The sequence below is a fragment of the Quercus robur genome, chromosome 5 (genome assembly GCF_932294415.1).
Source record: "Quercus robur chromosome 5, dhQueRobu3.1, whole genome shotgun sequence".
Taxonomy (NCBI): domain Eukaryota; kingdom Viridiplantae; phylum Streptophyta; class Magnoliopsida; order Fagales; family Fagaceae; genus Quercus; species Quercus robur.
Genome location: NC_065538.1, coordinates 61355122 through 61380797, shown reverse-complemented (window position 1 = coordinate 61380797; position 25676 = coordinate 61355122). Strand labels below are relative to the sequence as shown.

General features: G+C 32.6%; 1 protein-coding gene across 5 annotated transcripts; it reads left to right on the top strand.

Moving 5' to 3' along the window:
- Nucleotides 1–9066: 9066 nt before the first annotated feature.
- On the top strand, nt 9067–24176 carry LOC126726561 (transcription factor TCP2). Of its 5 annotated transcripts, none has more exons than XM_050431830.1 (6): nt 9068–9442; nt 9548–9580; nt 9697–9744; nt 9846–9950; nt 10583–12530; nt 23933–24176. In XM_050431830.1, the coding sequence occupies exon 5, from the start codon at nt 11059–11061 to the stop codon at nt 12484–12486; it is 1428 nt and encodes a 475-aa protein (XP_050287787.1). In that variant the 5' UTR covers nt 9068–9442; nt 9548–9580; nt 9697–9744; nt 9846–9950; nt 10583–11058; the 3' UTR covers nt 12487–12530; nt 23933–24176. The 5 variants fall into 5 exon arrangements, with proteins under 5 accessions (XP_050287784.1, XP_050287785.1, XP_050287787.1 ...); XM_050431829.1 differs by having other exon boundaries at nt 9068–9446; XM_050431827.1 differs by having other exon boundaries at nt 9067–9580; nt 11046–12530.
- Nucleotides 24177–25676: the final 1500 nt, after the last annotated feature.

The window sequence follows — 25676 nt, the reverse complement described above, 5'->3', positions numbered from 1 at the left end:
TTTAGACTCACCACGTCCCACCTCACCCCACATTGATAAGGGTTGAATTGTAAATTTTTCATACTTTAAAACCCTACTATTTAAAAAAACATATTATCAACTTATTTAATTCTACCTAACATGGTTCTATGCCTCTTTTTTCTCTCTAGCAAAGTTGGAAATAAGGTACCAATTTTAATGTTTTCTTTTATCTTTATTAGAAACAAATTTATATTCCATTGAATCATTGATTTTGTACTATGATATTTTTGTTTTTATTATGATATTGTCTTGTTAAACACTTGGATAATATTATTTAGTTTTTGCTAAAAATTAGTTTGATTTGATGGGATGAATTTATTTGTAATTTCAAGTATATTTTTATTAATGAAATAAGTTTTATTAAAAAAAAAAAGTAATAGTTGCGGACAAATCAACAAAAAGTAGAGTTTTACGAAGTGGGACGAGGCTTCGTGGGGCCTTAAGGGGTGGGGATGGGGCAATAAAAATTTTCCTGTCATGTGGGACAGGGCGGGAATGGATCAAGACAAAACTATACGGTACAGGGGTGAAGACCCTATCCTTCGGCCCCACCCTGCTCCATTGCCATCCCAAGTAAGATGATAATTGAACCCTGGATTATATTTGACTACATTTGGAAGTTTGTATAAAGTGAACAAAAATTCTGTTTCGCGATAAGGAACATTATCACAGGCATTTAAGGCTAAGCACGCTAACTTTCAAAATTAGTATTGTAAAAAGGAAGTTTTTGAGTTGGAACGTGGAGCAAGTTGATTTATTCACCCAACATGTAACTCAGTTGTTGAATTTAACCAAAGATCTCAAGCTGAAATCTCGGTGCTCTAGTTGATTGTTGAAAACTGTAAAATTTTGCATTGCATGACACCAGAATCACATGATTTGGAGGATGGAAGGCAATGAGGTAAATGGGCATTCAATATTGAACCAAAAATAACGCAAACCAAAAACTTTGTAACTCAATTGGTACTTCTTTGTATTTTAATGGAAATGTCAATGGTTCAAATTCCTCCCATTTATTTTATTTACAAACTTATCTCTCAAGAAATGCATTAATTATAAATAGAGAAAATTTTTATCTGAACCATTCATACTACTTGAACCCAGAGAGGGGGGAGGGGGGGGCGGGGGTGGGGGAGTGTATATAGGCATATCATATGTATTTATGATTCGTAACATAAAAAGTAAACTTGAGACCTGACTCATATAAAAATGGGTCGAATAAGGGTTCTACCTGAACAAACATGTTAAAACACAAATATGTCCTAAATTTGGAAATGCTTATGTATTGTTTGATACTTATGTATATTGTATGAATTGTATTGAATCACTTGATTTGTGTCTATTATTTGATTAATGGAAATGTGTATGTCCAAAATTGTAAAAAATACTTTAAATATATTTATAATTTTTTAGAAAATTTTATATAGTGCTCGAGTGTCACATTCACACCAAAGGAAATGCATACAAACTTATTCTCTAAACCAAAAACTAAAAGAGTTTAATATATACCTCTCCAATTTCACAAAATAGTTGACGGAGTACTCTTTGCACAACAGAAGAACACAAACCGAGGCTGCTTGCCACATTATCTAAGCCTCAACAACGAGCTCCATGTCTACCCTTTGTTTGCAAGGACATTGAAACCACAATGCGAGTGTCTGCACTAACTTCTGTAGACAAGGCCTAGGGTTTTTCCCCCCTAATGGAACCCTATAAATTAAAATGAAGAGCCTAAGTAGAGAGAGATAGGTGAGTGGCTAGGTGTGTGTGCCTCTTGTTATGTTTTGGTGTTTTAATATTTATCTAGAATAATTCTTAAATAGGCCACTCTAAAACCCAAGGGCTAGGATTTTCAAAGTTAATGCGTTGCCCATTAAGGCTTGCCTAAAAGTATAAATGACAACACATATGATACAAAATATGATAAGATAAAATAAAAAAATAAAAAATTGATTCAGATTATAATTTACGTTTTCACAATTATGACTTTTTAAAGTATTTAAGGCTCTATTTTAATTTGGTTGTACTTTGTTTAGATATTTGATTTGAATTGTTGTAAGTTGTAAATCCAAAATTCCAACTAAAATACTAAGAATAATAGTAATAATAAATCAAAATCTCAAAATTTAAAAAAAAAAAAATCCAAAATTTTGAAATGGCCATATTAGTGTGTTCTATTTAGTTTAATTGGTAATGTTTTTTGTTCTAGAATAAGAGATCTAAACTCTGTTTAATTATCTGTAAAATGGAAGAAGAAAATGTTGAAACTAATACACACACACCAATGTAATCCGCTTCTTGCCTTCCAAAAAATGACTCATCTCATTGCCTGGCTAAGTCAATTCTGTGTGCCTACTGCCTATTCAATGGACGGACATTGATACAAATCATTTCTCAAAAAAAAACTAAAAAAAAAATGTTAATGTGACAATATATGTGATCGGTATTTCATGAACAATTATGTGATAAATTGTAATTATTATTTACTAACCTAATCCTAGTGATTCGTAATCAAACCATTATCTTCAATTTTGTTGTGAAGTGTAGTTTTTATAAAATTTATAGTTGAATTAAAATGCTCGCTTTGTGAAGAGAGGGTTTTGTCCAATTTTTGAAAATTTTAAGATTTTTGTATGGCTCATTTTTTAGGGTTGTTTCAACTGACTAATTTGGTGTGATTTGATATGAGAAAGCCAAAATTATTACATACTGCCTGGATCCAACTCTCCTATTCCTTAATTAGGCTTTGTTTAATTAGTTATGAAGCTCAACCTAGTCTGCTCTTAATCACATTTTCCTTAATTTTAATGGAAATCTCGGTTTCAACTTTCAAAGGGGCAAAACAAGGTAAAAACAAGAAGCTCAACCACCTTTGTATTGGGGTATTTGATGGTTTTCGATTTCCATTTATTAATTAATTACTCAATCTAAAAAATGGTAACTTCTTTAAGGGAAATGTTAATTGTTAAAGATATCCTAATGGTATTGGTTTAAAAAATATTTTTATAAACCTCTTATAGAAAAAGAAGAAAAAAAAAAAAAAGCTGATATTTTAATAGCGTTTTTTATTTTCCAAGAAAATAGTATCAAAATTTTTATAAAGTAAAACATTAACAAATGTCCACACTAGTTAACCAAAAACTGTTTGAATTTAGATAGATTTTTACCATTATGACCCTAAACTTGAGTGAGTCAAACTTAAACCCAACCCAATTCGATTCATTGTGAAGTAAAATTAATATTTATCACATGTGATTCTATGAGAAATTAAACTTGATTGAGATTGCTCTGAACAACAGCTTTTAAATTTAACTGTGGGTTCAGTCAAAAATATTCAATCTAGAAAACTTGTACGTGGGGCCAAAGCCTTTCGTAATTAGTCATCACCGCATTACCGTTGATTTGGTTGACTTTATCTATTATTTATTTATTTTTCTATAAAACATTCTTTGCTAGGATATTCGCAACTACTGAAAATTATTACCGTTAGGATATGGAATCATAATCATTTTTTTCTTTTTTCTTTTTAATGAAAACTAATGTGACACATCTATAATAATTTATTTGAAGTGCTTTAAAATTTAAAATTTTATTTATATTAGTTAAGGAATGGTGGGGATTAAAGAGCTAATAATAATACATAATATTTATGATAGTAACAATACATACAAAGGTACCAATATTTTCCAATTAGTTCACACGTATCATTCTTTGAATGGACCTATGAATTTCTTGACAAAGAAATCATACCATTTTACTTTTACAAATCAATGTTAGCTGAAAGCAACTTTGATCATAGATATTTTGCATAGGGATTTGGTTTAGGTCCAATGCATCCAGTGCACCGGACCTGATCAAATGATGACACGTGTTTAAAAGTGGACACATGTCATCATCTCAATGAGTTCAGTACTATTGGACACTAGATCTAAACCTGACCCTTTGCATAGAATCTTATGTTTCTTTTGGTTATCTTCATCAAAATTGTTCTTGGAAATTTTAAGTAGGTCATCTTCTTGGTCTGGCTGCCTCCGATCATAATTGATACATCCTATATGAAATATGATCCTACCATTCGGTCATGACAAGAAAAAGAATAAATAAATTGGATTCTGTAAATATTCCATTCCTAAAAGAGAAAGTTCAAAACAATTGGAATTTTGTTTTTTTTCTTAGACATTGAATGCGGATACTATTATACTAAGTCATGATTAGGCATGTACATAGTGAAAATTTCATTTTGGATTCTACGATAATTTTTATGAAAGCCTTTCATTTGCTTATTATATTTGAAGTCAGCCAAAAAAAGAAAAAAAAAAATTATAGACAGCAAAAAAAAAGAAAAAAAAATCCCTTAACTATGTCACCAAATCATTTGGTTTAGAGACAGAGATGTTTTATGTTTAGACCTTAACAAAATAACAAATCTAAATAATATTTGTTTACAATAAAATATAGTAGAAACAATGGATTTGTTTAATGCTGGAAATATAGTATATAGTTTTTTTTTTTTTTTTTTTGAGAATCAAATATAGTATATAGGTAGTAGGTACTGGTTGGATGAATAATATATGTATTTGTTGTCTAGTTATTTTATATTGAATGAACAGTGGAAAGTCTATTTATTGACAACCTTTCGTTGCCCCAAGTCCTAATCTTAATTTAACAACTGCTACTGCAATGCAAAAAGATGCAACTGATTAATCAATTTTTTTTTTTAAAGTAAAATTCAAATGAAGAAACTTCTCACATCATTACATCTTTTCCCCTCAACTTGCCCTAGAAATTTAGAAATCCAAAGTTCAATTGCACATTACTCTGTTGCAATTGTTTTGGTATTAAATTCACTAGTACCCCATGATCCAAAATCTTTTGGATCTAGTGGTTCATCTATTTTTCTTTTTTGTGAAGAAGTATTTTCATTTTCCCTTTTTTTCTTCTTTGATTTCAGTTTCACTCCCACACTCACTTACCAAATTAGCAATGTGTGAGGAATTTGAAGATAGAATATTTTTATCATCTAAACCAAACATGGTTGTTTCATAGTGGAATTTCATTAAAAGATTTTCATATTCAAGACAAGTGTTTCTTATCTTGTTAAATATTTCATTTCCTTCCTGAACAGAAAGTTGTGGATTTTTATATAGATGTCTTCAATAATCCAAGATCTCTTTTATGTTTTCATATTCGGTGTAATTATAGTCAACTTCTTCTTGAAGGACCATTATGCGCATGTTTTTTGCTCTATAAAATAACCTGGGGATCTTGTTATCTCCTGGGCTATTCATACCATTAGGTGAGATATTATCTATTTTATCAACCAAACTATTTAATACTTTCTTAGTATATGATTTGAGATCGAAGTCTACTACTGTACGTATTTGTTTTATATTATAATCTATCTTATCTATCGTTATTGAGAGTCTAATTTAGCTTCTAAATAATTTTGATTTTAATCATTTTTTTCCCTAGTTTTTTAAACCATCAGTGAATACTATCACTAATACCATTTAAACTAGCTCTAATACTAATATTATTTTCACGATCTAAATGTAACATGTGTTTATTCTCTTCTTTACCATGTCCTAATTAATGGCTAATACATTCTATCTTATCATTTTTATATGATGTCATTCTAGACTGATATTGGTACCTAAAACCACCAATAAGCTTCACGGTGCCTAAAACCAAGTTCCCTAATGCCAAAAACTAGCCTAACTTCGCTGAAACTGGTTAATGGGAGGTATAAACTTTGAAGCAAATACAAGTATATGGGTTTTATAATAGCTATAAATGTAACAACACACAATAATAATATTCAAGAATATAAAATACTTAGTAGTGCAACATCCAATAATATATATATATATATATACAAAGAGAGAGAGAGATACACTTGGTATAACTCTAAGTAATGTTTTTTTTTTTTTTTGAAACTAACTCTAAGTAATGTTGCATTATCCAATAACTTGTTATTAAATTCATATTTTGAAAATCCAACCGTTGAATTACATGTTCTATATATATTCTTAACATATATGCTAATTTTCATGCTAATCGAATATAATTTACCATTTGATCCATAAACTCATCTTTTATGTATTATTTTAAATTATAAAAACTTGAATTTAAACAATTGATTGATGACATGACTATTGATCTTTGATCATCTACAAATTTTGTAAGCATAAAGAATATACAATGATAACGTAATCCATTGGAGAATTTATCAAAATTCACATATAATTAAAAAATATTGGGTGGTACAAGCTGCTTTGGTTCTCTCCCCCTCACCCCCTCCTGCACCCACCCACCCCCCCAAACAAATTTCCCATCCAAATCCATTATTACTATATTAGTAATAAATTAGATGATAAATAAGTCAAATTGAAAGCAAATTCTAAACAAATATGAAATTTGAAGTTTTTTTTTTTTTTTTTTTTCAAAAATTTTAGTTTTGAATAAAAACCAAAAAAAGTTTAAAATTCATCTCAAAACTCAAGTGATGCTTTCCTTTTTTGGTTGTTTCAAAATATATGAGAGTTTGGAAAAATAAAAGTCTTTAACCATTTAAGTGTCACATATGAATATAATAGTATATTAATGAAACAGAAGTATTATGTTTTGTTTGGGTGAGTTTTTTTTCTGTGTTGTTACATCACCTTTAAAAGCTATTCTCCATGTCAACACTTCGAATTTGACAATTGTAAAAAGTACTAAATGATTGTATATATATTAGTAAAAAAAACTAACTAGAACTTAAAATCACAAGTTTTGTTGTACATAAGTAATTAAACATTAAATAAATTATTAATCACATTTAGTATTACATTGGAGAGGTATCACGTGTTTGTCATATTTATGTTGAAATCCTTTGATTTTTATAGGGCACGATAAGTTTATAAATCATAAATTTACCGTTCTTTCTATTTTAAAATTGATAGATGGTCTATCCAATTCCAAAAAAAGAAGAAAAAAAAAAAATTCAATATCCAAACATTCATAAAGCATAGAAATTATGGGCTGCAATCCTGAAAGTGACCTTGCTTGCTTTCTTATAAACTGTATTGAGTGTGTGTATATATATATGTTTTCTTTCTTGCAAAATTTAAAAGATATTGCTCAATTAATAATCATAATTCCTAATCAATAATTGTATCACTCAAGTAAAATGTTTATAAACCGTTTACACTATGTGTCTATGTTCCTACTTCCTATGCATTGGAAATATTAATTATTAGTGAATCTGATATCAAATTTTTTCAAATTTAAACCCACACTGATTTGCTTGGTCAACTTAATGGTCCATTTGGAATGAGAGAGAGAGAGGGGGAGTAAAGTAAAATTGGCATAAAATTAGCTTATTTTTAGCCCACTCTACTCTATTCCCCTCTACTCCCCCTCCTTCCCCCCTCCATCCAAACATGCCATAAAATCATTTTCAAAAGATTGTGCATCTCCAGCTGTCTTTGTATTTTTTCACCCAAATTGGGGAGAAAATTTCAATTTTTTATTTTGCTTGCCTACCTATTTTTTCAAATATATTTCAATAGACATTCTCTCATTTTCTCTAATTTATTAACATAATGGTTTTCTAAAAAATTTTAAAATTTTTTTTTCACCTAATGATTTTTTTATTGGTGTGAGAAAAAGGACCGAATATTTTAATCCCAGAAGTGTGTTTATAGAAATTACAATACTCTTCACACCAAAAGAGTTGTTGTAGCTCAACCAATTTTTTTTTCCTAAGATAGTGAGACCATTGGAGCTTGATTTTTTGGGATTGACTATCTAAAATGGACGGAATTTTGGATTTGCCTAGTTTATTAGAGATTACATTTATTTAGCTCATTTACAAAAACTCGCATATATTTTTGCCTAGAATTTTGAAACATGTAATTATGTATGAAATTAAGTCAAGACTTTTGTAATCTAGTGATATTGATTGGTCTCTCTATAAAAAGAATTAGAGCATTTACATGTGTACAATAAAAAATAAAATAAAAACGTGTAGAATTTACATAATTTTACTTTAAAATGATCCACACAGGTCCAAATTAAATTTTCTTGATTTTTTAAAAATATTTCTCTTTCTTCACACAAAACAATTATCATTTACTCTTCTTTTATCTCAAGAAATGTAAAGAAAGAATAAACAACTAAATGCAAAATAAATAGTGTCAATATAAATTTACATGGTTACTAACCATGTAAATTTATATTGACACTATTTATTTTGCATTTAGTTGTTTATTCTTTATTTACGTATCTCATGATGAAAGAAGAGAATCGATAGTGATTGTTTTATTGGAAGAAAGAGAAATAATTAAAAAAATGATATTTTAATCAAATGTAGTATAAAATAGATAATCTAATGTACGATATTTTGAAAAGTGATAATGTAAAATAAAAAAGTATGTTATTATGTTAAAATAGACTAAAATTTTTGCATGAGCTAATGTGAATGCTCTTAGATTTCAAATTGACCATAACAATTTAAAAAAAAAAAAAAAAAGGAAAAAAAAAGAAGATATTAAATATGAATTAATGTAAGAACAGAGTTTCTCTGCAAACTCTTCAAATTTCTCATATATTTCTTTTTCGGGTGTGAATTTTGAAAATCTAACTGTTGAATTTCATGTTCCTTATATTCTAAACATACATATCAAATTTCGTTCAAATCGGATATTATTTACCATTTGATCAATTAACTTATTTTTTGTATACAACTTTAGATTACAAAAACTAGAAATTATAAAATTTATTTGATAATATTACAATTGATCTTTGAAATTTTGTAAGTATTAAGAATGTAACAAGAACATGTAATCTAACTATTAGATTTTTAAAATTTACACTTAATATAAATATATAAGATGGGTTTGTAGGGTTTCCTCTACGTATGGAAAGAATATTAAGTTATCCAGAATAGATATTGAAAAAAAAAAAAAAAAAATGATAGAAGTAGGAGGTGTTGAAGAGTAAAAAGGGTAAGAAGGAAGGGCAATTAGGAGAGAAAGGAGATATTTAGAAGGTGGGCAACGGCGCAGTGTCTGTCCTTTCCCGATAAGCCCGGTGTGATTTCCTTTTCCTTTTCCTCTCTTTTTCCTTTTCCTTGCTGGAATTTGGAATGGAAGAAGAACAACAACCCCAATTCCTTCCTACTTCTTCTCTAGCTACTACTAATTCCCCCTACTCCTACTCCTACTTCCCTCTCACTCTCATTAGCTTTACCCTACTTTTCTGTTTTTAAATCCCCCTATCCCCCCCCTATACTTCCACTCCCTCAAATTCCCTCTCAATTCCCATTTCCATCAGATTTTTCTTTTCCTGTTCCTTTCACTTCCCTCACTCACCAAACAACAAAAACCAACCCTAATCCTCTCTCTTTCTTAAACCCCCCACTACTACTTTCATACATGTAAGTAAGTGCCAATACCACTCTCTCCAAATTTCAGCTCTTTTCAACAGCACTGAATTCACCATATGCTAATTCTTTTTTTCCCACTTTTCCTCTGCATTACAGAGAAACAAAAAAAAAGCAAGAAATTCCAACCAGGTCTTCTTCTTGTTCTTTAGATATTTTTCTTGGAATAATTTTGTGGGTTTTGATTTGTAATTGTGGAGCTGATCTGAGAAAGTTTTTTTCTTTTTTCTTTTTTTTAATTGTTGCAGGTTGTGATTCAAAAGAGCAAGCTTTTTTGAGAGAGAAAGCACAGATCTGTGAGCTTTTTCTGTTTTTGTTTTTGTTTTTTAGAGACTGGCTTATCCAAATTGTCTAATTAAACAGTCTCTTAATAAATAACTAATTTACTACATAACAGAATAAAGGGTCCTCACTCCTCACTCCTCACTCCTCAGAGCTCAACACCTGTCAAGTTAGTGATAATCACTAATCAGTTATCAGACTTCTGTAATCAATGTTCAAAGTAAGTATCTTTTTCTAGCTCTTTTTCTTTCTAAATTTGGGACAGTGGAGTGTGTCTTTTTAATTATTAATGAGTGGGAAATTTAATTAATTATGACTAAGAATCTAAGATTAGTACTAATGTAAATGCGAATGTAGTAATGGGTTGGCTGGCATTTTTTTTAGGGTCAGCAAAAGCTTTAAATACAAAGAGACTGAGTTTGGTTCAGATCGGCTATTTACTGCATCATCTGCTTTATAGCTTAAATCTGAAGCAGAAAAAGACTGAGAGAGAGATCAAGTTTTTATCATATAGGCCGGCCCTCTTTTATGTTTTCAACTTTTGCTAAAGCTTTTATCTTCCTTAAAAGCAAGCACTGTGTTAGGTTTTAAAAGGCTTTTAAGAAGGTACACTTATATATAGAGTCATATAGATAGTTGTAGCTGGGAGGCGTGAGTGTGTACAGTACACAACAACACAGAAACAAAGTCAGATCTCTCTCTCTCTCTATCTCTCAGCTTTGTTGTGTGGTTATAAAAAAAAAAAAGTGTTTGTACGTATATATTATTATCAACTATAAAAATGTCTTTTTTATTTATTTTACTGTTGTCTTTAATGGGTGGGTAAATTTTACTTTTTTGGGGGGTTTGCAGGCTGAAGAGGCTGAGAGAGTCTGAGACCAATTCAGTCTTTGCTTTTGAAAGGCGGTCTAGTCTGGTCTTCTTCGTCTGTGTCTGCACCAACAAGAAAAAAAAAAAAAAAGAGCTTTAAAACGAGAGCTAGCACCAAGGCTTCACTGACTTGGACTGTGATATATCAACAGCGTAAAAAAAGGCCTTTTTATCACTACACAGCCAAAGTACTCTCTGAATTATCGTCATCAATATGCATAGGACACACCAACCCCACCTGCACTAATCTCATCACCACACTTCTTCTCTCTCTCTCTAAAAATAATTCACACACCCCCTCTCTCTCTCTCTCTCTCTCTCTCTCTCTAGAGGATAAGAATACATAAAAGAGCTCAGAACCCAAAAGGGTCTCTCTCTTTCTCTCTCTCTCTCTCTCTTTGTCTGTGTGTGTGTGGGTAATTATATGAGTTTCTGTTTGAGAAAGGCATGAAAGTGGCATGGAGGTGGATGGGATTCAGCAGGGACAACCTTGTAAGTTCCCAAGGGTCGGAAATGGCAGAAACGACTCTACTAAGTTAGCTTCAAAAGGGGTTTCTGAGCACTACCCAGATGATGAAGAAGATGGAGACCAGCTCAAAAGGCTTACCAGTGGCCCAGTTGGAAGTGAAACAGCCGTTGCCAATGCTAATACAAACCGCCTTCGCGGCTGGCACCACTCGTCTCGAATCATTAGGGTTTCCAGGGCCTCAGGTGGCAAAGATCGCCACAGCAAAGTTTGGACCTCAAAGGGTTTAAGAGACCGCAGGGTTAGATTGTCCGTGACCACTGCCATTCAGTTCTACGACCTCCAAGATCGACTTGGTTATGATCAGCCCAGCAAAGCAGTGGAGTGGCTGATCAAAGCGGCTGCTGAAGCAATCTCCGAGCTTCCTTCTTTGAAGAGTCCTTTTCCTGACACCCCAAAGCAATTGAGCGACGAGAAGCGAGCGAGTGGGGGTACCGAACAAGCCTTTGATTCAGCTGATTTGGAGTTAGACGGTGACCCCAATTTCCAGCAGAATCAAAGCCAGCATCTTTCTTTGTCCAAGTCCGGTTGCAGCAGTACTTCTGAGACCAGCAAAGGCTCCGGCTTGTCTCTCTCACGGTCTGAAATCCGCGTCAAGGCGCGTGAGAGGGCGAGGGAGAGGAAGAAAGAGAAGGAAAACGAGTCCCGGATTGCTCAGAATGTGAACCACATTCCACACAACAGCTCTTCTTTCACTGAGCTTCTAACTGGTGGAATCAACAGCAATGCTGCTAATCACAGTCCTACTGGCTCGGCTCATCAAAACCCCGGCGGCGGCGGCGATCAGTCTAATTTGTTTCACAAGCAGGCGAGGCAGTGGCCTTCCACTCCGATGGACTACATCGACGACTCCCGGCTTCTGGGGCTGTCTTCCTCGTCGCGAACCCATCACTCATCTGGGTTTCCAGGCCAAATCCATTTGGGAAATTCGCTTTCACCAGCAATGTCGGGGTTCAATGTCTCTGGAGACAATCATCACCATCTAGAGCTGCATCAACACTTCCCTTACAATGTTCCCGAACATTTCATCCCTGTGGGCGCTGCAACGTCGCAGCAGCCCGGTGGGAGTGACACAAACTTCAATTTCACCATATCTCCCGGCCTCGCCGGATATAATAGGGGGACCCTTCAGTCCAATTCACCGTCTTTTATGCCTCATCACCTCCAGAGGTATCCACCTATAGACGGACAAAACCTGCCTTTCTTCATGACTTCGGTGGCTGCACCTGCCGCAGCGGCTCCACCCATGGAGAATCATCACCACCACCATCAGTTCTCGTCTGGAATCGACGGCCGCTTGCAACTCTGCTACAGCGATGGAACCCGGCATTCTGACCATAAGGGAAAAGGGAAGAACTGACTTCTTGTAACAGCTACATTGCTTTTTGGCCCATCTTCTTCCGGGTAAGTTTACTTGTCTCATTCTTTCTGATCCACATTTAGTTTTTTATTTTTTGGTTCTTATTGTTTCACATTCAAATTAGTTTCAGCTTAATTGGTTGCATTTACTTCTCTGGACCTGTGCTTGTTTGGTTCTTTGCCTCATTCTTGACATGGGTTTTTGTTACTTTTCCGTATCCTATGCTTTGTATAGTTTTCTCTTTTGCTTTTTGGATCTATGTGTTTTGTGCAATACCATGAACTGTTTTGCTCCCTTGGTAATCGCAAAAAACTAAACCATTGGGCATATTTTTTTTTTATTATGGTTGTTACCTGTTAAAACTGTCTTTATTTGATTCCAGCATGGATTGCTGTGAATAAGAATCGGCTGGTTGTCTCCTTGTTTGTTCTCTTCTTGGTTTCCTTAATGCTAGCATCTGCTAGTCCACGCCAGGTGTTGGCTTCTGTGTTGGGCCAGGCCATGTGTTAAGCACCGAGTCGAGTGGAGTGGAGTGGAGTGGAGCTAGCTCTACTTTTACGAAAATCTGAGGCACTAGCTTTGTAGCTTTAGAATCCCAATTTCTCTTTTTCTCTACCTTCCAAGCTGTTCCACATGGCAATGGCTGGGCTCACTGTCGGAATCTGGAAAGTGCTGCTTAGGTTTTCAGTTGTTAAATTAAGTTTTTGTTGAATGTCATGAATGGCTAACTAATTCTATTCCTGTTGGTTATGCCCATGCACGTAGCTAGGAACCCCTTTCCAAACTCGAAAGAAAAAGCGTTGGAAGTTGGAACAGTAAAGTGGTTGAAATGTAGTCCCCCTTTTGTTTCCCAGAAATAAGTGATGAAATTTATGAGCCTGTTGTCTTAGAGAAATATGAAAAAACATAGCTTTTAATATCAGTCTTTTAGGATTCAAATAACTTCAAAAATATTTATATATAAATATTTCATTTTTATGTTTATATAATCAAGTTGATAACATCATTGATAGCTAGGAGAAGCTTTGGTCCAATGGTTAGGTTTCTTTTGATAAATAAAATACTTTAGTCAACAAAAAGCAGCGAGGACAACAACATTACAGGACAATAATTTTAAACTTAAACCATCTAGGAATTCTAAAACCAGACAAAGAAGGGAAAATTTCCTAACACTATCATCCAATCATTCAAAGATCTTGTCAAAGATTGTCATACAAATCAATCAAATATTTTAACAAAGATTATTGTTTAATCTTTTTGGTTGGCTGTTTCCATCAAAAGTTTTACTATTTTACTCACGCCAAATCATTCTAACGGTTGGATTGCTATTTTACTAATATAATAATTATGAAAGTCTGATTTAAAGTTGAAGCATTTACAAATTTGCAAATTTATGTAAATTTGATGTGAAAATTATGTATAAGGGTGTGTATATAAAATTTAAATAAGTTATTGAGGGTAAGAAGAGAAGTACATAAAAATTTATTAAAACTAAATGTTTTCTCCTTTCAGCTTTGAGGATTCACCTATATTTCTCATCTCCCTCCACCAAATCATAAAGCTAAACAATCTACTTTCGTGGCCACTACATAATTGCAAGAAGTGTTTTTTTTTTAAGTACAAGACGTGTTCTTCTTTGTTTTTTATAGTTTCATATTTATGTACCATCATTTTTTTTTTAAAATCTTTTTGCTATTTTAACTCTATACTCCTGTTCCATAATAGATGATATTTTTCTTATTTGTTGACCTAAAATAAATAGAAAGTTTAAAAAAATGGAAGTTCAATTTTCACTATTACTGTATAGAAAGGGTGTATTAATTTTTTGAGTTCTATATAGAAAATGGGAAAATGCTAAAACTATTATAAAGTTTACTAACAAAAATTTATAAATTGATATGACAACGAATGTGATTAGAGCTACTTCAACAACATAATCATTAAATGTTGATTTTTTTTTTTGGTGACACATCAATTTATAAAGCTTATATGGTAAAATTTGTAATATCTCTAAGAGCATCCACATTGGTGGAGGCAAAATTTGGCTATTTAGCACTTACAAAAGTTTCTTTATCTATTTTACCTCTACACTTTACAATATACCCAGCATCATTGAATCTATATTTTTGGCTATTTGATTAAATAATTTTTATTTTTTGATAAGTAAGAAAGAAGTATATTCAATAGGCTACCTCATGAAAACAGAGGCAGAAACAGAAAATACAGAAAAAGAAACAAACAGAAGAAAGAAAAGAGAACAAGAAAACAAACGGAAAACAACAAAGAACTAATTACAAAGGAGAGAGCAAAGGAACAAAGGGAGAGAATCACTAGAGGTGAGTCCCCAAGCCCTAGACCAATCAAAGAGAGAACCACTAAAATAAGCGAGCACAACCACCTCCAACACCGCTCCACTAGCAACAACACAGCCAAAACCAAACCCAACACAGCCACAACTACAACCACAACACAGCCCACGGCAACCACAACCATAACCCATTTCTACACCCATAGCCAAAATCAAACCCACAGACAAAATCAAACACGAAACCACCACCAACACAGCCACCAAACCACCCTTTCAACCACAACACACAGCCACAAACAAACCCACAATCAAAATCAAAAATTAAACCACCACCATAGCCGCTGCAGGAAGAAAAAATTAAAAAAAAAAAAAAAAAACATCTTGCCTCATCGAAACAGATCGGAAGCTACCGGAGATTGAGATTAGAAAGAGAGTGGATACGAAGAGAGAAAAACAAAAGAGAACAAAAAAAGGCAGGTCTGGAGAAGATGAAGAAAAATAAGAAATTATTTAAATATTAGTGCTGAACACATAAATATAATAATATTATTAATTTTAACTATGAGCGACAGTGCACAGCTGGCTGTGCACTATAGCTGTGGAGCCAAAAATGTGGCTTTGGCTCCACCAGTGTAGCCACATTTTAGTATTTAGTGGTGCTAAAAATAACAATATACCTTTTTAGCACCACCAACACTAATGCTCTAACATTACTCTAGAAAAAAAATGAGTGCTTAAGTTTTGCTAATGATCATAATAATTGGTGGATTTTGCGTTTGAGGACTAACAATTCATTAATTACTTAGAATATGTACTAAATAAAGATTTACAAACTAATGTTCTAATTTATTCTAAAAAAAAAAAAAAAAAAAAAAACTAATGTTCTAATGAATATAATTGGTGTCAATTTAACATTATGATTAGGATTTAGATCAGCAATCTTTGTTAATAATGTAATATGGAAATGTTTTGTTATGTGTTGGTCAAATGTTGAAGAACAAGTACAAGATTCTTGGCATTTGCATACTTGGATATACCGATAACATTCTTTTTTCTTTTTCCTCTTTACTGAACACTTTGACTTCTTCGTTATATTTTCCCATGAAGTAGTTTATATATATATTAAAATAAAATAAAAAGCTTACATTCATGACAAAGCCTCTTTCATGATGGTATATATTAGATCTCATTTGTACTAATAATGTTGTTTTTCATTTATCCAAGTTATATGATAAAGCACTATAGTTTTGACATATGTTAGTGACCCTTGAACATAGCTTTTATATAGGATCGAGTGTCTTTACAGTACAAGTTAAATGATAAATATTCAATTGAGCTGTAATGCACACTTAACTTTTTTTTTTCTTTTTCTTTTTTTTTTTTTAAATTTTTTAAATTTTTATTTTTATATAAGAGCTGTAATGCACACTTATCAAAAACGAAAATATATTGATCAATAACTTATTGGTTTATATGCACAAATTCATTATAATTGTTTTTATTTTTATTTATTTAATTTTTTTTTTACAATTTTTGATTGATTTTTTTTAAAAAAAATATAAAAATTTAGTTAATACCATATTAAATACATCTTAACTTGTGCTGTTAGGACAATCATTAATAAAAGGCACTTTATAACCTAAGAGGCATAAACCTTTTCACGTTGAGGAAGCTATTCTGCACTGCCACCAGCTAATAAAAGCATGCTTGGGGTTAATTTAGTAAACCAAATCAGTTACTCCATGACACCAGAGCTTTACATGATATGATGGCTTTTTAGGTTGTATTACAGGAATACAATTGATTTGGGAAAGGTAACATCAGACAACTTATGAAGTATTTCAACTAGCTCCTCATATCTGGTTGGGGGCCAAAACCATCTTTCACTCTCATGAAATTTGAAAATTTGGCTGAGTTAGCTGAATCATAGATCATTCTAAAGCCATATCTTGGGAAAAGTAGATCATTCAGGTGTCAATTATGACCATGCTAGGCAAGGATGCTGCTTCCGGTACCATTCAGATGCCTTAGGAAAGGCCTAGTTTTCTCCCTCAACTGCTAAAATTTCATTCACCCCAATAACTGTTGGATGTAACATTTTCCTCCCAAAAAGATTTTCCTCTCAACAGATATATATATATATATATATATGAACCTATGCCACCCACAAGATATTGCCCTAGCAAACAAACTCCAAATGAATCTCATGACTGTTGCTTTGTTCCATTCTTCAAGTTTGCACAGCCCTAGACCACCTTTTTCTTAGGGAAGGTAAACATCATTCCAGGCAATCTTTGCTCTAGCTTGTACAGTACTCGTCTTACAGCATGCCCATTCCAAAGAAAAAGCATTGAATTTATGTCCCACCAGCTTAATAACTTATTTTGGAAGGATACAAGTTGCTTGACCAGTAAGACTGAACATCATAAAGTACAGGTTTTATAAACTGGACCCTATTTGCAACAGACAACTGCCTTCACACTCAGGGCAGTGATTCTATACTAGAGATATGCACTCCCCGAGACTAAAGATACTCCCAAAATTTTAATTTGCCTTCCCATGTTAAACAAAGTAGTTAGGGTCCATGACCATTCCCCCCCCCCCCCCCCCCCTCCCTCCCCTTCTTTTTTTTTTTTTCCTTCTGCCTGAGTCCATAGGCAATGACAATCAAAATTCATTATCAAGGACACGAATGACAAGCACTCAATCAAAACTTCACAAACCAAACGTAAAGGCTTACAAATACTACTCATAAACCTCACAAACACAAACTCACAATCCCAACTTTCTAATACACCTAATGGTGCTCTTAACAAGACAAACAATGTCTCAACCCACAAATATGAATATCTTTTAAGTTTAAAAAGTTAACCAAGTATTTTTCAAATATACGTTTGTCTTTTTGAAGAGTATTCTCTTCTTCCCATATGAGAGGACCCTTAGGCTGAAGCCACTAAATCTTTTACAATACTATCTATTTATAAATATTCAATTTTATTCTTAGATGAACAATGGATATCTAATTATTTATTCAATAAAAAAAACTCTCTCCTTCCACACCAAGTAAGCCCAAGCCAAGTCAAGATAGGAATTTGAGTTAAATTCTAACAAATCCCCATCTTAATTCAAATTCCAATAAATAGTCTTATTTTTTGTACTTATAAAAAAAAAAAAAAAATAGTCTTATTTTTTGCAACTCCTTAATTCAAATTCCAATAAGTAGTATTATTTTTTGCAACAACTCCACTTTAATCCAAGCAAGTTTTCCTTGAAGAAAACAATCATTTCCTTGACTAAAGCCAAATTTTTGGACGCATCTTGAACCAATTTTGAAAGTGCACCAAACATAATCTTTTATTGAACTTTCCTAGGATCAAACCTTAACCGTTTGTTGTGATTTGGAGTAAACCTAGATATAACATTGTATAACCCAAGTGAGACATTGTGTTAGAGCGGGATATACTTTTTGGAGAATATGAGTTGAAGCAATACAAAAGATACGGTAGAGCTAGGACAGTTATTGTATGAGGTCTATCCAATGCTAGATGCACCACTAAAGGATTTAGTTGAACACTTGAAAAGTTACTCAAAAAGTCAAGGGAATGCTTGGGTAATTAAAAGTGCATTTACATGAACATATATATATATATATATATATATTTAATATTTTTAGAATCCACAAAAGATAACAATATTAAACGTGGTTCTACAAATTCCGATCCTACATCTCCAGGCAATAACAGCTAAAACCCACTATCAACAATACTTAAACACCAAACACATATGGCTTGTTTGTAGGAGACTAGTTTTCCCATTGGAATTTCATGCTATGGAAGCTGCTAACTATAATGGATGTCAAAGAATTGATTGAAATGTAAAAATAAATGCTCTAATGCTTTGTCAGATCATTTTGATCTTCAAGTTGAGGCTGTATTAAAACACACTAGAGAGGGAAACACCCATATACAAGGTTAATATACAACTACAGACTGAGATCTAAACATGAGGACATCTAAGAAACCAAGAACAAAGCAAAAGTTCAATTTTTTGGACACCCAAGAAAAGAGACATGGGGAATTTCCGTCCCTCAAATGCTCTGCCATTTCTCACATTCCAAATGCACCACAGCCAGCATAAAGATTAAAGATACTTCCTGCAAGCTAGATCAGGCTTTCCGATCTCTATCATCCTCCCCAACAACATAACTACTGTTTTTTCACAGAAGATGTAACCTGAAGAATCACAATTGAAGAAACAAAAAGACTAGCTTTCCAAAGGGCATTTTATTGGCCAGTGGTCGTAACGGTTATACAATACACTTAGGTTGAAGTCTAAAAGTTATAGTTTTAAGGTACACCATTTTTTTGATGTTTTGAACATGTTGGGATGTTGGGTTTGTGAAAGTTAATCACTAACACCTTTTGTGAGGGATTTAGAGAACATGTTGCGATGTCATTTGACCTAGAAGTTTAAGCCTATAGGTTTGGGCTAAATTATCTTATATTAATTACTCACTCTTATCATTTTTATCCAATATGAGATTTTAATAAACTAACTTATCCTATGCTTATATGGTCTTATATCTTTCCTATTTTCACCTTATATGCTCTTGATTGTTAAAATTCATGAGGAGTCATAGTGGAAATGACTTCAATCCTATGTCAATTTGCATGGGGAATTTTCTGTTTTCTTTGTTGCTGGAATTCATGTCAATGGAGGGGATACACTGATTCAAGTTCCATCTTTCATATTAATTCTGCCGTTCCAAGGGGGATTTAGCCCTATTCACAAGATAGGGCAGTGAAAACCCTACTTCTCCTACCAATTTTCATCCTTACATTGTAAATTTCACAAATTTAAGTTTATAGCATGTTTTTTAGTAGTTCTCTGATGCAAGGTGCACCAAAGTCAAAAGAGATTTTACATTTTATTTTAATTTGGAAGCATGTGTGAATTGTACCCGCATGCTTAGCCGAAATTGCTGATTGGCAATAAAGTCTTGCCATTCTTCTTGACTTGTTTTTCACAACAAGCTTGGGCTCTTGTAATGATGAAAACAGATGATCTTGAATAATAATTTTATGAGTTGTGAATTTGCTCCTCTTTTGTTTGGTGGTGATGGTGATGCCTAAGCTTTTCAAGTAGATTCTAGGTGGTGAAGCCTAGACTTGGTTCTGTTTGTCCTTTTTTGTTGTTGTTTTGTTTATCTCTATTCTCCTGCACATTTTGCGTCATTGTCATTATAGATAAGGGCTTACTAAACTCTTTAAATGCCTTAATAAGGTGCTTTTCCACTTACAATTTCGGCATAGGATTGACAGCCATTTGGAATGAATGATTTGAATGATGTATTTTTTTTTCTTTCATACCTAGAATTAGATATTAAACTAGATGATTTTTTTACCCTGGAACTTTGCAAGGTTTTGAGTTGATTTACAAGATAGTTTTGGGAGTGAAAAATGTGACCAATCCTAAAAACTTGGGATTGAGGCCCTTTTTGTTGTTGTTGTTTGGGAGTCAAATTATATAATTTGTACCTAGTTTGTTTATTAATTGTATACTAGTTAAGTAGATGATTAATTACACAATCAATTTTTGATGTAGTTGATATAAATTACTATACGTTTGATGTGCTTTTCATGAAATGTAGTTGAGAATATGGAAGTCCTATTGTAAAAGAAAAAACAAAACAAAACGAGTTTCTTAAATTTTTCCCCACATTCTGGATTTAGATAATGTTAGAGAAGGCATTTTTTTTTTTGACATCATGTAATGCCTTGTATTCATAGGGAGGATAATTCATTTTCCTTTCTCTTATTAAGGACAATATAGTGAAAGTTTTTTCTTCTTTTCCTATCACTTTCATTCGAAGCACATGTGGTTACTTCATTTGGTGAAAACTATTGCTCCTTTTGTTTTGTCCAGCAGCTAATTTTCGTTGCACCTGAGAAAGCCTGAAGGAGTATGTAAAGAATAAAATAAGTTTTGTAGGGGTAATTAATGTATGCATGCACGAGTGCATTTATATGTTGAGATAATACAATTCGGTTTAAGTTGGGGTTTTGAGAAGGGTAATAAATATCTTATTTCGTACTTGTAGAACTGTGGATAAATTAATAAAGCATTTGTTACAAGATTGATTTCTTTGGAGATTATGGATTGTTTTATTAAGGAAAAAGTTTGGCTCTAACTCCAAATTAACCTGAAGCTATCTTGCTTCAGCTCATGATGTAGTGAATGAAAAGACAATCCATATGTAATTTCAGTCACATGACCATATAATGGGTTGGAAAAAATTGCTCCAAACTTAATTTTAAAGAAATAGTTAGTTATAATGGGTTGGAAAAAATAGCTTAATTTTCAAGAAATAGTTGCCGAGTATTCTATAGGATTGTTTGGTTTGCCTTTGATGTTGTTAGGTGTCACATTGAAACTAAAGAACTCATCCTTGGTATGGACCTCCTGAAGATCTAAGTCTATGAAACTGTTAACATAACGCTCATTAGCCATCAAATTAGAGTAAGGATAAGGCTTTGATACCAACAAATGTGGGTGGAAAGTCGCAAGAAATAGAACATATTTATCTTAAGAAAATAACCTTTGAATCCACAAAGAAATTTATTAAAACCACCAAAAAGAAAAAGGAAAAGGAAAAGGAAAAGGAAAAACCTTTGTGAAAGTTTATAGATCAAATTCTTAATAGTCTGAATTCTGAGAAGGCTTAGTTTATGTCAAAGAAATCCTAGGTCAAGTAGGAGACCCTTTGGAAGCCCTAGAAAACCCTAATTCATGGTGAACATGAAATTAGGCTTAACAAAGGAAAAATCACTAAAAAATTCTTAAATATATCCTAATTAACATCCTAACATAAAAAAAAATTCAATTTTGACTAAAGTACTTCGAAAAGCTCTTCAAAACAAAGAAATAAAAACTTTTTCTAAAAATTTCTGAAATTACAAAGAAACATAAAAAATTAATTTAAAAAAAAAAAAAAGTTAACTTGCATATTTTGTTCTACATCACCTAGTGTACCTTCCATTATGGAGTTGATCACTGCATGTGATTTAAAGCTTTGCCTGAAACTGTTTGTCTCTTATAAGTTCATAGTTTGCCTGAAACTGTTTGTCTCTTAAGCGTGAAACTGTTTGTCTCTTATAAATATTTGTAGGAGCTTATGATTTAAGTTGTAATTTTCTATTATACTTTCAACTGGTATTTGTTCTGCTGATTAGATAGTGATTCTGGTAAGAGTTTCTGAAATTTCTTTTGTTTGGTTGTTGTCCCTGACAGATGTCAGTAGAGTCATGATTGCTGAATGTATGATGTAAATATGTCATTGGTGTGCAAAGCATAGTGTGAAAATCTTTGTAACACCTTGCTTGATGACCGTTAAGCTCGCAATAGTCATGGAAAGCAACTTGCTTACAACTCACTATTTCTAGATTTGGGATTCCAATTCATAACATTGTGCCTGAACATGACTTTTCCACAACTTTTGCATCTTAGTGCACAAACTCAAGTGTAAGATAGAATGGCCTTTGCTTATTATGATATAAGTTCGATGCATAGTGCCACAATACAAATCAATTTATTTATTTTTACCTGTAGAAGTAGTTATATTTGATTCTACATTAATTGAATTACTGAAAGTATTGCAATATTAAGATGGATAAAATTGAAATTTATGTATTTCATAGATGGCTATTAAAATCTGAAGAATATTTATTTGTAAGATTGTTTTGAGAGCAAAATTCATCCCTAAAATATAGGGTTGCAGGTGTGTATAATAAGTCATGATGCAGCACCCTTCATAATCTTGTACTAGAAAATTTCTAATGTGAGTTTCTTGCTAAAGATTTAACAAGATCTCCTGGCTGGAGCCTTACTCATGTATGTACTGCAACACTTGAATATGAGTCTCCTGGTGCCTTAACTTTAGCTATGTTAGTGGAGGTTATCCAGAAAAACTGGGACTGCTAATAATAGTAATTTCGAATTTACGATGTAGTTTATCTAATCTGTATTGACCTGCTTTGGTGTTCTATATTCAAATTATTATGATAGAAGTAATTAACACTTTTGAAAAGGTGTAACATTGTTTTGAAGATGATCAACAGTTTCTTCACTTTGGTGAGTCTTTAGGGATAGATTAGCAGAGCTGCTCTAAGATTAAGGGACATAAACAACCAGTCTATCTCCTAGTATTTGGCTAGAAAGCCTGTCTTCCATTGCATGAATATTAGAAGTATGCGAAGAAACTAACTATGAATTTCCTTAATCTACAAGTCTTGCATATTCTGTGTATGTAACTCCAAGGATTGTCTTCTTATTTGTTTATTTAATTATTTTTCACCAAGATCTTTCTCATAAGTTTGATATGATAAGCTCACGCATATCTTCTTCTTCTTCTTCTTTTTGTTTTTTTTTTTTTGTTTTTGTTTTTTTTTTTTTTGTTTTGTGATAGGTACTTGCATATCTAATAATTCCAAAGCTGTAACAAATTGATCAAAAGAATGTTAACAATTTCATGACAGCCAATGTGTTATTGTTTAATTGGCATATCCTTCTCTCATAATAATTGGTCGAAGGGTGAGATCGGAGATTCAATACCCATTAGATGCTTGTATAACTTACCAATGAAAAAATAAATAAAGAAGCAATTTCTTGATGGATAATTCATATTTAAATTTACTAATCTCATTTGCATTTACTTGATGGTTTGGTTTTTCCTGCTAGTAAGATTGTAGGTTTCAAAATCTCATTTACATGATGTTTAAGGTTTTGAAAGATCAAGTAAAAGGCAAAAATTTATTCATAAATTAAAAGCATGTATGTTTTTTTTAAAAGAAAATGTTTACATGTTTATGTTCTTGTGAGTAGGCTTGAATTTGTAGTTTGTTTAGAACCCATATATAGCAGGGACAAATGTCTTTTACATACTATACGTGTAAACCATATGTGATAAATAGCTTGAAACTCTTGCTATACAGAACTATTTCATGTGAAGCAACTCCTGGGGCTGTGTTAGTGTGATTGGGTGCTAATTTCAATTAGAAAAACTTGTGCTTACTTTACAGGCTGAAAAACAAATCTGATTTATCCTTTTCCATTTGCTTATAGTGGGAAACTTTAATGCAGGAAAATGGAGGAGAAGTTGTGGCAAGATTGGGCAAATGCATTGCCTTCCCTGCACTGGTTGAGACATTATTTTTATGATTCTGAAATTGCTAGTTTGTCTATTTAATCAAATTTCAAGTCCAGTCACTTGGCTTATTGCGTTCACATATTTGGATAAATTTATCTAGTCCTGCGGAGCATGTTGTGTTTTGAAGAATTATAACTTACAATTCAATTGAAGTTATTTTTTTCCCCTTCTCTTCAATTACTTCGGAATTGTAATGAATCTGCCTGCCAAATCACTCCAGTTTGTGTCCATGACACTTTAACAACATACTCGATAGACCTACAAATTTAGTCTCGAGCACAGATTTTTTATGTTTAATCTGACCGGGCAAATTTGGAATCCAATACTTGGATGGTAGTTCTCTACTTTCTTTATAGTTCCACTTTTCATCCTTGCTTTTGTGTTGGTCCCAAATATAGATTGGCAATTAGGGTGGTGATTAGAAACATAGTATGCATGCGGAGAAAATCAAGCATCCAAAACTAAATGAGAGCTCTCTTGTTTACAGACTCTTAAGATACCTCTGAGTAGTAAACATATTCCTTTCATGAAGTGATATGCATTATCCAAAAGACAACAGTTAAATCATATGGTGTGATGAAATATCATCCACTCAAAAAGGTGTTATTACATATGTGAGCGAAGATGCACCATATTATGATATGATCATTCATCATTATTGCACAACAATATGAAGCCAATTTCCGTCCAGAAAATTGCACCACTGCGTGTAGCACGTGCGTCATTTTTAGTTTTTAGTATGTCACAGATTGTTTGGATTTGAATGATACAAGTATCAACTTGGTTTCTTTTTGTCTGTCCTTTATTGTAAGCATCCTAATCAAATTAGAATTATCTGGTGCCACATCAAGGCTTGGGACCGCTGAGCATGTACAGGATGAAACTATCTTCGAGATGGTCTGTGGTCCCTGTACAAGTTTTGGCATGAAAAAGAGTTTAGCTCTACTCAAGCTTTAAAGTCTGGGGGCTGGGACTTGCACAACCAAGTAGTTCAGTCTATACTTTGAAAACTGAGTAGTTTTACTGATACGTTATAATCTGTTTTTGTTGTTTACAATGGCGTTAAAAAACCTTGTTTTTGTTAGGAGGCAGCAGCAACAGCAGCAAGTCTATTTAAAGATATTTTCGAAGCCCAAAATTCTTCTTTGTATAAAATGAAACACTAATTAACTATAAAATTATATAAGATTAAATTAGACATATTTTGCTAAGTGAGTTCATTATATGGATGCAAATACACTTCTTACTATTATAGTTTGCGATTATATTCATTTTTTTTCCTTGAGTTTTTAAGATTTTCATTTTAGTCTACAATTTTGATTTCGCTTTCAAAATGGTCTTTTCGTCCATATCCATGACTATTTTGGCCATTGAGAGAGAGAGAGAGAGAGAGAGAGACCGACGTTGTTTTGTTGGCCACTAACGAAGAGGGACATAGCTACCATTGGACTAGGGGGGCAATGGCCCTCCCCTCCAATTTTTTATTTTTAAATTATTATTATTATTATTATTATTATTATATATAATTATGTATTAATTTTAGCAATTTTGTTCTATAAAATTACATTTTTTCTCTTAAACAATATCATTAATTCTTTTAAGAGTAATGTTATATTCATAGACTTTTTTACAACATTTTTACAAACTGTTTTGGTAGTAAATTCTAATTGGTTCGTA